This window comes from Esox lucius, chromosome 1 (genome assembly GCF_011004845.1).
Source record: "Esox lucius isolate fEsoLuc1 chromosome 1, fEsoLuc1.pri, whole genome shotgun sequence".
NCBI lineage: Eukaryota > Metazoa > Chordata > Actinopteri > Esociformes > Esocidae > Esox > Esox lucius.
Window position 1 is genome coordinate 41,534,319 of NC_047569.1, and position 14,327 is coordinate 41,548,645.

Genomic DNA, 14,327 nt, shown 5'->3' on the forward strand with positions numbered 1-14,327 from the left:
GAAGAAATAACAAAGGAATAGCCCACACCTGTCCATGAAACAGTATTTTTGTCAATTGTCCAATTACTTTTGGTCCCTTGAAAAAGAGGGGGCTACATATTAAAGAGCTGTAATTCCTAAACCCTTCCTCCATTTTGGATGTGAATACCCTCAAAGTAAGGCTGAGGGACTGCACTTTAAGCCTATATTCATTATTTAACTGTAAGTTTAATATATTTCGGTAAGCAGCCAAATTAACAAAAGTTGTGTCAGCGTCCAATTATTTTATCTAATATTATCTACTGAACAGCTGAATGTGTTGCTACGTTGTTCTTCCTTACCTTGGCTGCTCCAATCTGCTCCTTCCGGAACTTCTCCAGGGGTGTAATCAAAACGTCATCAGCATTCTGGATCTAAAAGCAAATAAACAAAGTAACTGTCACATCGTCAACTCTTTCCGATCACAGATCAAGAGCAATATTTCAGTGCTGAGGGGGTACCTGGTCTTTAATGGATTCTGTGCTGTGAAGTTCTGATCAGATACACAGACACACACACAGACACACACACACACAGACACAGAGACACACAAACACACACACACAGACACAGAGACACACACACACACAGACACACACACACACACACACACAGAGACACACACACACACAGACAGACAGACACACACAGGCTGGGAGCAGGGGACATCAGTGAGGCTCTGGCCTGTCCTCAGTCCCACTCTGTCTCAATGTCCTCAGTCCCCATTTCTTTGTCTCTATGTTCCCAGTCCCAATCTCTCTGTCTCGATGTCCTCAGTCCCCATTTCTTTGTCTCTATGTCCCCAGTCTCTTTGTTGCTTTCCGTCATCTTCCTGTCATCTTCCCTCTCTCATGTCCTTTTCTGTCTTCCACCCACAAATCAGTGTCCCACTGTCCCAAAATACCACACCCCACCTCCATGTGCTCTGCCCTGTTCAAGCTGTTTAATATTCATTCAACACATTTTGAATGCCCAGATGTCCAAACTCCACAGGCTGAAAATATAATCCACATAAATATATTATCATTGTGTCCATCCTGTATTTATTTATATACTACAAATTAGGCATTACAGAAACAGCAGTATTTTGTATTTTAATCCAGGCAGAAAGCATGCTGCAACTTCCTTATTTTTTAATCTCTGAGTCAATCCAAGTCCCTTTCCCAGATAATTATATTTTCTATTGAATTGAATGTAAGATGTTCAGTATGTTGAAAGGGCATATCTCTTATCAGAGGCTTTCTGTCTAAATTAGTTTTCCAAATGGCAAAGTGCCGATACGCCTTCAGCTATTTGAAGATACACTCTGCTGAGGACAGGATTACGACCAGATGAAGAAGCAGAGTAGGCTAAGAGTGGCTTCAACCCCCCCCAACCCACACACGCACACACACACACACACACACACACACACGCAGAAACCCTCACACACAAACACATTCCCCACACACACACACACAGAAACACATTCACACAGAGGCACACTCACATCCCCCCACACACACACTCATACATACACACCTACACTTAGAAACACTCACACACACACACAAAAACATACCCAAACATAAACAGACACACACACAACGGAACCACAGATCAACACACCCACAGACACACACATTCACACCTAAACACATGGTCGTACACAGAAACCCAACCACAAGACACAGCGGCACAGTGATGGCAGCGTAGAGCCTGACTCAGCCAGACACTGCATTATTGGCTGGAAGAGAGCGGGAGACTAAAAGGGGACGGGATTGAATTTGGCCCAAGCTTCAGCCGAAGGTGACAAACACATCATCATCCATAATGTCGTCAGAGCTGTTAATGTCATTACACTACAGTTGGACATACATTACACAACAACATACACCACCACCTCCCCGCGCCTACGACCTCCCCGCCCCTACCACCTCCCCGCCCCTACCACCTCCCCGCCCCTACGACCTCTCCGCCCCTACGACCTCCCCGCCCCTACGACCTCTCCACCCCTATGACCTCTCCACCCCTACGACCTCTCCGCCCCTATGACCGGTCTACGCCTACAATTCACACGTCTTCAACACATCAACATCATCATGTTGTAGATCCCAAATTGTGTCCAAATTTCTGTTTAATGGCGTAATGTATGGCCAGACTAAGTTCCCAAAATCGCTGTCTCTTATTTTATTAACGTTAAACGAAATGGAATACTTGGCATGAAGTGGATTTAAGATAATTTATTTTACAGGCCTAGCTGGTAAAGTATTCCTGAATCCATGTCAGATCATGTTAAGCGGTTAGCAAGTGTTTCCCATTTGTTCCAACAGCTGAGTCGGAAGAGTCTATTTGCTATATAGTACTACAGGAGTGAGTCGGAAGAGTCTGTTTGCTATATAGTACTACAGGAGTGAGTCGGAAGAGTCTGTTTGCTATATAGTACTACAGGAGTGAGTCGGAAGAGTCTGTTTGCTATATAGTACTACAGGAGTGAGTCGGAAGAGTCTGTTTGCTATATAGTACTACAGGAGTGAGTCGGAAGAGTCTATTTGCTATATAGTACTACAGGAGTGAGTCAGAAGAGTCTATTTGCTATATAGTACTACAGGAGTGAGTCAGAAGAGTCTATTTGCTATATAGTACTACAGGAGTGAGTCAGAAGAGTCAAACTTTCTTACAATAACTCACACTCTTAAAAATAAGTAGAAATTATTTATTTGGAAATTATGAATTCTCTGAACCTCCTCCATGTTTGACTCTGGGGAAGGTGTTATTTACTTTCAAGACCTAATTTTGTTTTCTTTATACTTACTGTCTGCTTCACCAAAGAGCTATGGTTTGGTCTCATTTGTGCACAGCATTCTGTCCCAGGAGGATTGCAGCATGTTCAGGCGTGTTTTGGCAAATTTCAGCCAGGCTTTCTGAAGTCTCTGACCCTCTCAATAGGGGGTCTAGTACCATATCACTCCTTTCCCGGAGTTGGCGAGCGAGGGTGCCAGCCTAAACGACTGTACCCTGAAGCGTCTGAAGGGCAGTTTCAGCCTGGGTGGCAGTTGGTCCAGGAGAGTTCTGCTGTGGCCGTATCCAGACAGGTTGAGCAGAGGGAGGACTGGAGTTAACCTGACATGACACGTTATTCACACTGGAACCAGACCTACTTCACCCACCAGGCAATTCCCCGCTTTTCTTTCTTTTCTCCACACAATGACACAAAACAGGAGAATGAGTGCTTTTCTTGCTTAAAACCTGGTTAAATAAAGGATTTTCATATTCCATGCACCTTCAAAGCACCAAAGGAGAGGACAATCACACAATAAATGAGAATCAAAAGTTTTTCTAACTTCTGAAAGTTGACAAGAAAATTATCTGGGCCGATGTAGGAGGTATTAAGATTTTGTAAATTATTCAGATTTTATTCAACTGCAAATTATTGGGGTTTTTATTCAACTGCAAATCCAATAAACGCATCTGTTTATACCAAACTATTACAGTTTTGTTGGGGATAAAATTGTGCATTATTTGACCACACTCAGGACAGGCAATGAGAAGAAGCAGAAATGAGAAAGTGGATATGAATAATGGTCTGCAGCCTCAGTTTATGTTAGTACAGAATGTCTCTATGACCAATGATTGCTTGGATTTCCAGTGGGTGTGTGACTGACACAGAAAACATGAACTTTGATTGGATGAGCCACTATAACATGACATAAAGGGACCATGGTAGTTTCACCATATGGGGAGCATTCCTAACCCATTCTAAGGACTCCATTTTTGAGATAAATCAATGCTACTGAATCTGTCTTTCTCTTTGTCTCTTCATTGCCCTAATCATGGTAGATAGCTTACACACAAGCCACAGTGAGAATAGATGATAATCAATAAAGTCTTTATCGCCCTGTACCAATGTGAAACATTTCCCCATTCCCACACACAGTGACCTTTTAAAAAGAGGCAGTGAGAGCGGTGTTGTTTCAGTTCCACCAGTTTGAGATAGTCTTTTTGTAGCAGTTATGACAGGCTGCAAGACCAGCAGGCCTTTCTGTCTGGAGCTCACGCTACCTTAAAACATGTCATGAATAACACAGTCATTACAACCGTGGAAGAACATAACCGATAACTGAAACCCAGGAGAAAGGTGATTTGGAGAGTGGGACTTGGAGAACAGATTGAAAAGGCGGTTCAGTCTCTGGGAATGTATGTGGCCCATGAGGTATTTCATTAAAATCTTTTCTACAATTAAATTACATAGATAAAAACAAATAAACAATGAATCAATGAAGTTATGCTAAGATACATTTCCATTAGATCATTAGATTAGAGTATATAAAATCTCCACAACTACAAGTTCTAATTCCTTCCCAGGACGGTACAATTGGTAGAAGATACAATATGTTATCAAACAGTCGTCACAGAGAAACGACCGGTAGAAGATACATTATGTATTCAAATAGTCCTCACAGAGAAACGACTGGTAGAAGAAACATTATGTATTCAAATAGTCCTCACAGAGAAACGACTGGTAGAAGAAACATTGTGTATTCAAATAGTCCTCACAGAGAAAAGACCGGTAGAAGATACATTATGTATTCAAATAGTCCTCACAGAGAAACGACCGGTAGAAGATACATTATGTATTCAAATAGTCCTCACAGAGAAACGACCGGTAGAAGATACATTATGTATTCAAATAGTCCTCACAGAGAAACGACCGGTAGAAGATACATTATGTATTCAAATAGTCCTCACAGAGAAAAGACCGGTAGAAGATACATTATGTATTCAAATAGTCCTCACAGAGAAACGACCGGTAGAAGATACATTATGTATTCAAATAGTCCTCACAGAGAAACGACTGGTAGAAGAAACATTATGTATTCAAATAGTCCTCACAGAGAAACGACTGGCAAAACATACATTATATTAGCAAATAGTCCTCAGAGAAAAGACAGCTAGAACATACATTATGCTAGCAGATAGTGACTTATTTGTCTGTGTGTTCAAAGTGTTCTTTTGTGATCTCAGTGTGTGTTTTGTGTATGTGTGTTCTGTGTGTTCCGTAATCTGTGTGTGTGGTCAGTGATCTGTGTGTGTTCTCTGATCTGTGTGTGTGTGTGATTGTTCTGTGATCAGTGTGTGTGTGTGTTTGTTCTGTGACCTGTGTGTGTGTGTGTGTTTATTCTGTGATCTGTGTGTGTCTGTTTGTTTTGTGATCTGCATGTGTGTTTGTGTGTGTCTTTGTTCTGTGATCTGTGTGTGTGTGTTCTGTGACCTGTGTGTGTGTGTGCGTTTATTCTGTGATCTGTGTGTGTCTGTTTGTTTTGTGATCTGCATGTGTGTGTTTGTGCGTGTTTGTTCTGTGATCTGTGTGTGTGTGTTTGTGCGTGTTTGTTCTGTGATCTGTTTGTGCGTGTTTGTTCTGTGATCTGTGTGTGTGTGTTTGTTCTGTGATCTGTGAGTGTGTGTATGTTTGTTCTGTGATCTGTGTGTGTATGTTTGTTCTGTGATCAGTGTGTGTATGTTTGTTCTGTGATCAGTGTGTGTGTGTTTGTTCTGTGATCTGTGTGTGTGTGTTTGTGCGTGTTTGTTCTGTGATCTGTGTGTGTGTTTGTTCTATGATCTGTGAGTGTGTGTATGTTTGTTCTGTGATCTGTGTGTGTGTTCTGTGATCTGTGTGTGTATGTTTGTTCTGTGATCTGTGTGTGTGTGTTTGTTCTGTGGTCTGTGTGTGTGTGTTTGTTCTGTGGTCTGTGTGTGTGTGTTTTTTCTGTGGTCTGTCTGTGGGTGTGTGTGTTTGTTCAGTGATCTGTGTGTGTGTGTGTGTGTGTGTTTTTTCTGAGATCTGTGTGTGTGTGTCTGTGTTTGTTCTGTGATCTGTGTGTGTTTGTTCTGAGATCTGTGTGTGTGTGTTTTTTCAGTGGTCTGTGTGTGTGTGTTTATTCTGTGGTCTGTGTGTGTGTGTGTTTATTCTGTGGTCTGTGTGTACTCTCCCTCAGCCCTTTTGAGGCAGCAGCCATTAGCAGACTGATTATGGCTACGAGAGAAATCAATGCCTATCTGACGATTTCCCAACTTTAGAGGTGACTAGGCTGAAGGGAGGGCATGGGGGGGGTCATGGGAAGGGCATCATGACACCATGGGGGGCATCATGGGGGGGGGTTATGGGAAGGGCATCATAGAGGGGGTCATGGGAGGGGCATCATGGGGGGGGTCATGGGAGGGGCATCATGGAGGGGCATCATGGGGGGGTCATGGGAGGGGCATCATGAAGCAGCAGGTGGTGAAATCTTTCTGGTACCTATAAAGAGATAATATATTCAGACACAGAGAAAGGAGTGTGTCGGTTGGTGTCTCTGTGTGAGTGGAGACAAGCTGGATAAGACCGTAGGTGGGAGTAAGGATGACATTTGGGGTTCAGTGAAAGGTAATCTGACAGGTGTAAAGTAACAGTGGTACACATGGGATTGGTTTTACTGTTTTTGCAGAAAATGCCCATAAAATAATAGTTGAATAGCCATGTGAAAGAAATCCTGTCCGGTGTATTATATATTCCATTACAGCTAAATTCAACCATTCAGGGCTGAGTCAGGTGGGGCTGTGTCAGGTAGGGTTGAGCCAGGTGGGGTGGAGTTGGGTGGGGCTGTGTCAGATGGAGCTGTGTCAGGTGGGTTTGAGTCAGGTGGGGCTGAGTCAGGTGGGGTTGAAGCAGGTGGAGCTGTGTCAGGTGGAGCTGTGTCAGGGGCGGTTGAGTCGGGTGGGGCTGTGTCAGGTGGAGTTGAGTCAGGTGGGGTTGTGTCAGGAGGGGCAGAATTCCTGTGTGGACATGGAACCTTCTAAAAGAACAACAATCAGCACTCCACCAAACAGGCCTTTATGGTACATTCCGCCAGACTGAAGCCACACCTCAGTAAAAGGGACATGACAGTCCACTTGGAGTACCTAAAGGAATCTCTGGTCTGATGAAACCAAGATTGGCAAGTGTCATGTCTGAAGGAAACCAGGCACCGCTCATCACCTAGCTAATAAAATCCCTACAGTCAAAAATGGTGGTGGCAGCACAATGCTGTGGGGATGTTTTTCAGTGGGAATGAATGGGAGACTAGTCAGGATTGAGGGAAGAATTAATGGAGCAAAGCACCAACAGATCCTTTATGAAAACCTGCTCCAGAGTCCTCAGGGCCTCTGACTGGGGTACCTTCCAAAAGGAAGCTAGGCTTCCCAAATGTCTTAACTATATTGGACAACACTTTTTAAAGCATTTGGAATAAGCATGGCTAATGAAAAATCCTTATTTATTATCTTAACAATTGGACAAGTCGGTTTCACAGGAATGTTTATTTAGACTAACCTAAATCCACTTAGGCTTAGGTCCTATAGCATAGGATATTAGTTGCATTCAAGAGTGGTCATGTTCATTGATACTTTTATTTTTCAAAAGGCTATGTTTACAGAGATCAGCCCAATCAGATAATGGATATTTAACAAGAATACAAATTAGGTTTAAAAGCATCAAGAGTAGATTGTCATTTAAATAACATTTCTGAGTCATTAGAACTTATTCAGCCTATGTCTCATGTACTGTTGCTTTACGTCATAGTGTTTTATAGATAAAACATATTATAGCCATTTCCTATTGGCACCTCCATGCAAATATATTATGCAAACACAGACGCGCTCCACCACCTCCCAAATCCCAATTTAACCGCTGATAACAGCTGCTAACAACTAGTGGATTAACGCAAAAGTAATAAGTCAGTGTGGGCGATGTGGAGCGGAGGAGGGGGATATTTGATTTCAATGAAGCATACTGCTCTTCTAATTCATTTGTCTTCCACATGGCGGAACAAATCCAATGTGTAACAGTGGGACTGTACTAGCCATGTGGCTATGGGGAGGGGACTACTCTGACAGTGGGACTGTACTAGCCATGTGGCTATGGGGAGGGGACTACTCTGACAGTGGGACTGTACTAGCCATGTGGCTATGGGGAGGGGACTACTCTGACAGTGGGACTGTACTAGCCATGTGGCTATGGGGAGGGGACTACTCTGACAGTGGGACTGTACTAGCCATGTGGCTATGGGGAGGGGACTACTCTGACAGTGGGACTGTACTAGCCATGTGGCTATGGGGAGGGGACTACTCTGACAGTGGGACTGTACTAGCCATATATGTTGGGCTGTCACAACTCAAGTGTTTCTCTATGCCAAGGATTATTCCACAGATAATAAGGGTTACCAAGACTGTTTCACTGAATAGCCTAACCTCCTTCATCCTTTATTGACCCAGGTAGGTTTGAATACTTTTGAATCAATAAGTAGAACAAGACAGAACAAGGTTCTACTTCAGTGCCAGGTAACGCAGCAATGTTTTTATAGGTTGAATGAGCGACACACGTGCCCAGGCTAGTTGGCGTCTAGTTCATATCTCTGGCTTAGGAGATTAATCTCTGTGTCAGGCAGACTGTTTTTCATGAAATAGCTAATTATTTGATGTTTGGAGGGTCTGGACAAACGTCTTGTAGTTCAGATAAAACGTAGGGATTTCAATGGGACTGCTGTCAGTTTCAGATGGGGCCCAGTCAGATAAGAAGCATGGTCTCACAGGACCCTGGTCAAAAGTAGTGAACACAAATGGAAAAGGATCCCACTCAGAAGAAAGCCGTGGCCTTAAAAATGCAAACACGGACAACAATGGTCTTCTTTCTTCTACATGGCTGCCTCATGGTCAGGGGGACATTTTCCAGTCACACACGCTAAATGCGCTCCACTGTCACAGTTTTTAAACAATGAAGTCCACACTAAACTATCTTCACCCTAAAACAGCATAATGTCATCTTGGGTGAGTGCCTGGACCCCTTTGCAGTGTTGCCAAAACCTGAATCCGCTATTCATATAGGTCACTACTTTTAACAAAGGCCTATATGGCCTGAAAACTAGTGACATATAAAGAGGATAAGACACACATGGTGTCCGTTCACGCCGACACATTTTACTGATGTTATTTTCAAAGACAATTACATCAAGCTGAGCAAGATGTTTACTCAAAATCACCCAAAGACAGGCCAAATAGGTCCCATGGTTAGGAAGAGAAGCACATGAATACATTATCTAAGTCACAAAAACTCCTGTGTGTACAAATGCTGCTTGAGGCGCGACAAAACCACATGATAATGTGATTGGTACTGATACAAAACCAGCACTGGGTTTAATCATGTGATTGGTACTGATACAAAACCAGCACTGGGTCTAATCATGTGATTGGTACTGATACAATACCAGCACTGCGTTTAGTCATGTGATTGGTACTTACACATTACCAGCACTGGGTTTAATCATGTGATTGGTACTGATACAAAACCAGCACTGGGTTTAATCATGTGATTGGTACTGATACAAAACCAGCACTGGGTTTAATCATGTGATTGGTACTGATACAATACCAGCACTGCGTTTAATCATGTGATTGGTACTGATACAATACCAGCACTGGGTTTAGTCATGTGATTGATATACTTAACAATAGAGATTTCAGTCTAGATAAAGACAGCTGATGACCCCTCCTGTCTAACTCTCTCTCTGTTTTCTCTACCTCTCCTTGTATACAACTCTCTCTCTCTCTCTCTCTCCCTCTGTTCTCTCCACCTCTCCTTCTCTTCTCTGTCTACCTTTCTGTCCCTCCCTTTATCCTCACTCCCTGGGGGATATGATCATCACTGCAAAGAGCCAAAACATCAGGGCCCTGCCCTCCCATTCCCATCCAAACCCACCAGCCCTGAACCGGATCAACCCATGCAGAACCACAGCCTCTTTCTCCCTCTCCTGGAGACAGTCTGGGGAATTAGACCAGTCTGCTCTTTAAAAAGAGGAATTTGATAAGTCTTCGGTCAACGCCTGGAAAAACACACTTGGGTAGCTGGCAAGCCAATCACGGATAGAAAGCAGAGAAAGAGACTGAGGGAGAGAGAGGGAGGGGGGAGAAGGAGAGGGAGGGAGGTTGAGAGAGAGATGGGGAGGGAGAGGAAAGGAAAGGGGAGAGGGGGGAGTGATGGGAGAAAGGAGAGAGGGAGGAGGGGGAGAGAAATAAAGGGAGAGACAGAGAGAGGGTTATGGAGAGATACAGGGAGGGAGAGTGGGAGTGAGAGATACAGGGAGGGAGAGGGGGGAGTGAGAGATACAGGGAGAGAGAGGGGGGAGTGAGAGATACAGGGAGGGAGAGGGGGGAGTGAGAGATACAGGGAGGGAGAGGGGGGAGTGAGAGATACAGGGAGAGAGAGGGGGAGTGAGAGATACAGGGAGGGAGAGGGGAGTTAGAGATATAGGGAGGGATAGGGTTAGTGAGAGATACAGGGAGAAAGAGGGGGGAGTGAGAGATACAGGGAGAGAGAGGGTTAGTGAGAGATACAGGGAGAGAGAGGGGGGAGTGAGAGATACAGGGAGAGAGAGGGTTAGTGAGAGATACAGGGAGAGAGAGGGGGGAGTGAGAGATACAGGGAGAGAGAGGGTTAGTGAGAGATACAGGGAGAGAGAGGGTTAGTGAGAGATACAGGGAGAGAGAGGGTTAGTGAGAGATACAGGGAGGGAGAGGGGGGAGTGAGAGATACAGGGAGGGAGAGGGGGGAGTGAGAGATACAGGGAGAGAGAGGGTTAGTGAGAGATACAGGGAGAGAGAGGGTTAGTGAGAGATACAGGGAGAGAGAGGGGGGAGTGAGAGATACAGGGAGAGAGAGGGGGGAGTGAGAGATACAGGGAGAGAGCACAGGCACAAAGATTCCAGACATGGCACTCAGCCAAAGTTTCATACAATAAAGCTCTTCATGCCTGACCAGGAAGACAGACAGACAAAGAAGCAGACAGACAGAGAAGCAGACAGACAGAGAGGCAGACAGACAGTTGTTCTGCTGCTTCTGATACCAGTTACACTTCACTGTCTTAAATGTACTGAATTTTGGCTCATTAAATAACACTCCCCAAAAACCAAGCCCAATAAAGTTTGTTGTGTTCATAAAGTATATGTATGTTTGACACGTAATTAGAGTTGCATGCTGCGACCACTTGAATGCGAGCACGGTTCTACTAACAGGGTGCTAAGTAAAGATCCATACCTCTCGATCTGACTAGGTTCTTATCAATACCTGAGTGTCTGTTCTTGTGCCGGTGCTTCAAATCAGATCAGATGTGAGTTAAGTGAAAGGGGGAGGGAGTAAAGGGAGAGAGGGGGAGGGAGTAAAGGGAGAGAGGGGGAGGGAGTAAAGGGAGAGAGGGGGAGGGAGTAAAGGGAGGGAGGGGGAGGGAAAGGGGGTAGGGGGAGGGAGTAAAGAGAGAGAGAGGGGGAAAGGGGGAGGGGGACAGACAAACAGAGGCACTGGGAGTTTTGTTTCAGTAAAAACGACTAGCTACTTGAGGGGAAGTTGGGAGTTACACTCTCACAGCATGGTGACACTATTTAAAAAGCTGCTACGGCCACATCTGGTCTCTAATACATTAGTAGTTACAAAGCCCACAATCCGAATCCCATCTGGTATGCCCTGTGCTTTAAAGCATAGAGAGGGGGCTAAATCGCTGTCTGGGTTGATGCTTTGTGTAATATTTCACCGCTCCTCCATCGAACTTTTTCATTAAGAATAATTATACTCTTTTTAACGAACATGTGTTACAGAGGTGATACGCTAATTGGGTTTACAGAAGACCAACTGTTTTAAATGTTTTAATTATGCATCGTTAGAGAATAGAACCTTCTGGTCATTTGCAGTTCCCTGTCTCTCTTGCCCTTCACCAGATGCACCAAGGATGAGACGCTGGAGAATCGGCGTCCGCGTTCCAAACTGCACCCTATTACCTAACCCCAACAAATGTTCTGCACTGCGCAGGGAAGAGTATGCAGTTTGTTACAAGGACATAGAATCCTGATGCACTTATCCACTTGATGATGGAAACAATTCAGAGAATGTCCTCCTTCTCCGAGCCGTCTCATATTTGCTTATTAGTTTATGACGCAGAGGAAAGCTGTGAAGTCTCACTAGCAGAAAACTTCAAAGCTTTAAGTCCTTCTTTAAAGGCTATTTTCAGACAATTTGACCTGTGCATGGATGTAAAGCCGATTATTTGTATCCTAAATAAGCTTTTTTACATGAAAGTGTGAAATGTTAGTATGAACAGATATCGCTTACACTCAATGAACCCAGGATATAGGCAACAAAGACATATGTACTACTTGAAATATTTTTAAATACGGATCAAGCATATTTGATGCAATGTACCGACAGTAACAAAAAGACAAACTGCAAGGTAAAGAAAATGTTAAAATTCTTTAAAAAAACACCCTGAGATGCAGAAGGTTTTCAATTCTGGAGCGTTTAATTGGCCCAAAACGGTGCTGGTTGAAAAACGGAGTGAATGGGGGGTTGTGAGCTGGGTGAATGCCCTTGAAATATGTCACATTTCTTCATATGTCACACAAGCCAGGAATCACCATAGTCTATTGGAAAACTTTCCAACACGTTTTGGCAAATGTTTCTGTGAAGTAGCAAACGTCCACGGGTACTGAACAGATCTCAGGTCTGAGGTGGTTTCTGTACATGGTTACTCTACAATTTAACTAAAACTGCTCATATTAACACACTTTTGCCTGACAGTTTCTGTGGACGGTTTCTCACAGGCTTTAACCTTTTCTGACTGCTTTGCTTTAGTAAAGACCTTTTGTTGAATCTCTTACAGTTTTCTTCATAGTTTTGTTTGGTGCAATGACTCGTGACCACACTCCCGGTCCTGTACTGCTTGTTGGCTTCATGTTGGCTTCATGTTGGCTCCCTGATGGATCCCGGATGGCTCCCTGTTGGATCCCTGTTGGCTCCATGTTGTATCCCTGTTGGCTCCATGTTGGATCCCTGTTGGCTCCATGTTGTATCCCTGTTGGCTCCATGTTGTATCCCTGTTGGCTCCATGTTAGATCCCCGTTGGTTCCATGTTGGCTCCATGTTGGATCCCAGATGGCTCCATGTTAGATCCCCGTTGGTTCCATGTTGGCTCCATGTTGGCTCCATGTTGGATCCCAGATGGCTCCATGTTGGATCCCCATTGGTTCCATGTTGGCTCCATGTTGTATCCCTGTTGGATCCATGTTGGTTCCATGTTGTATCCCTGTTGGCTCCATGTTGTATCCCTGTTGGATCCATGTTGGTTCCATGTTTTATCCCTGTTGGCTCCATGTTGTATCCCTGTTGGATCCATGTTGGATCACTGTTGGATCCCAGATGGCTCCATGTTGGATCCCTGTTGGTTCCATGTTGGATCCCTGATGGCTCCATGTTGGATCCCCTTTGGTTACATGTTGGCTCCATGTTGTATCCCTGTTGGTTCCATGTTGTATCCCTGTTGGCTCCATGTTGTATCCCTGTTGGCTCCATGTTAGATCCCCGTTGGTTCCATGTTGGCTCCATGTTGGATTCCAGATGGCTCCATGTTAGATCCCCGTTGGTTCCATGTTGGCTCCATGTTGGCTCCATGTTGGATCCCAGATGGCTCCATGTTGGATCCCCGTTGGTTCCATGTTGGCTCCATGTTGGCTCCCTGATGGCTCCATGTTGGATCCCCATTGGTTCCATGTTGGCTCCATGTTGTATCCCTGTTGGATCCATGTTGGTTCCATGTTGTATCCCTGTTGGCTCCATGTTGTATCCCAGATGGCTCCATGTTGGATCCCTGTTGGCTCCATGTTGTATCCCTGTTGGCTCCATGTTAGATCCCCGTTGGTTCCATGTTGGCTCCATGTTGGATTCCAGATGGCTCCATGTTAGATCCCCGTTGGTTCCATGTTGGCTCCATGTTGGCTCCATGTTGGATCCCAGATGGCTCCATGTTGGATCCCCGTTGGTTCCATGTTGGCTCCATGTTGGCTCCCTGATGGCTCCATGTTGGATCCCCATTGGTTCCATGTTGGCTCCATGTTGTATCCCTGTTGGATCCATGTTGGTTCCATGTTGTATCCCTGTTGGCTCCATGTTGTATCCCTGTTGGATCCATGTTGGTTCCATGTTTTATCCCTGTTGGCTCCATGTTGGATCCCTGTTGGATCCATGTTGGATCACTGTTGGATCCCAGTTGGCTCCATGTTGGATCCCTGTTGGTTCCATGTTGGATCCCTGATGGCTCCATGTTGGATCCCCTTTGGTTACATGTTGGCTCCATGTTGTATCCCTGTTGGTTCCATGTTGTATCCCTGTTGGCTCAATGTTGTATCCCTGTTGGATCCATGTTGGTTCCATGTTGTATCCCTGTTGGCTCCATGTTGGATCCCAGATGGCTCCATGTTGGATCCCCGTTGGTTCCATG

The 14,327-nt window shown here is 44.7% G+C and overlaps 1 protein-coding gene across 6 annotated transcripts in view; it reads right to left on the reverse strand.

Moving 5' to 3' along the window:
• The window catches only part of LOC105029560 (rho GTPase-activating protein 42), a 131,275-nt gene that overhangs the window by 60,213 nt on the left and 56,735 nt on the right, over positions 1–14,327 (reverse strand). For all 6 annotated transcript variants that reach the window (XM_029119016.2, XM_029119021.2, XM_029119019.2 and 3 more), the window contains exon 4: positions 321–392. In XM_029119016.2, the coding sequence (XP_028974849.1) occupies positions 321–392 (72 nt within the window). The remainder of the gene's footprint in view (positions 1–320; positions 393–14,327) is intronic.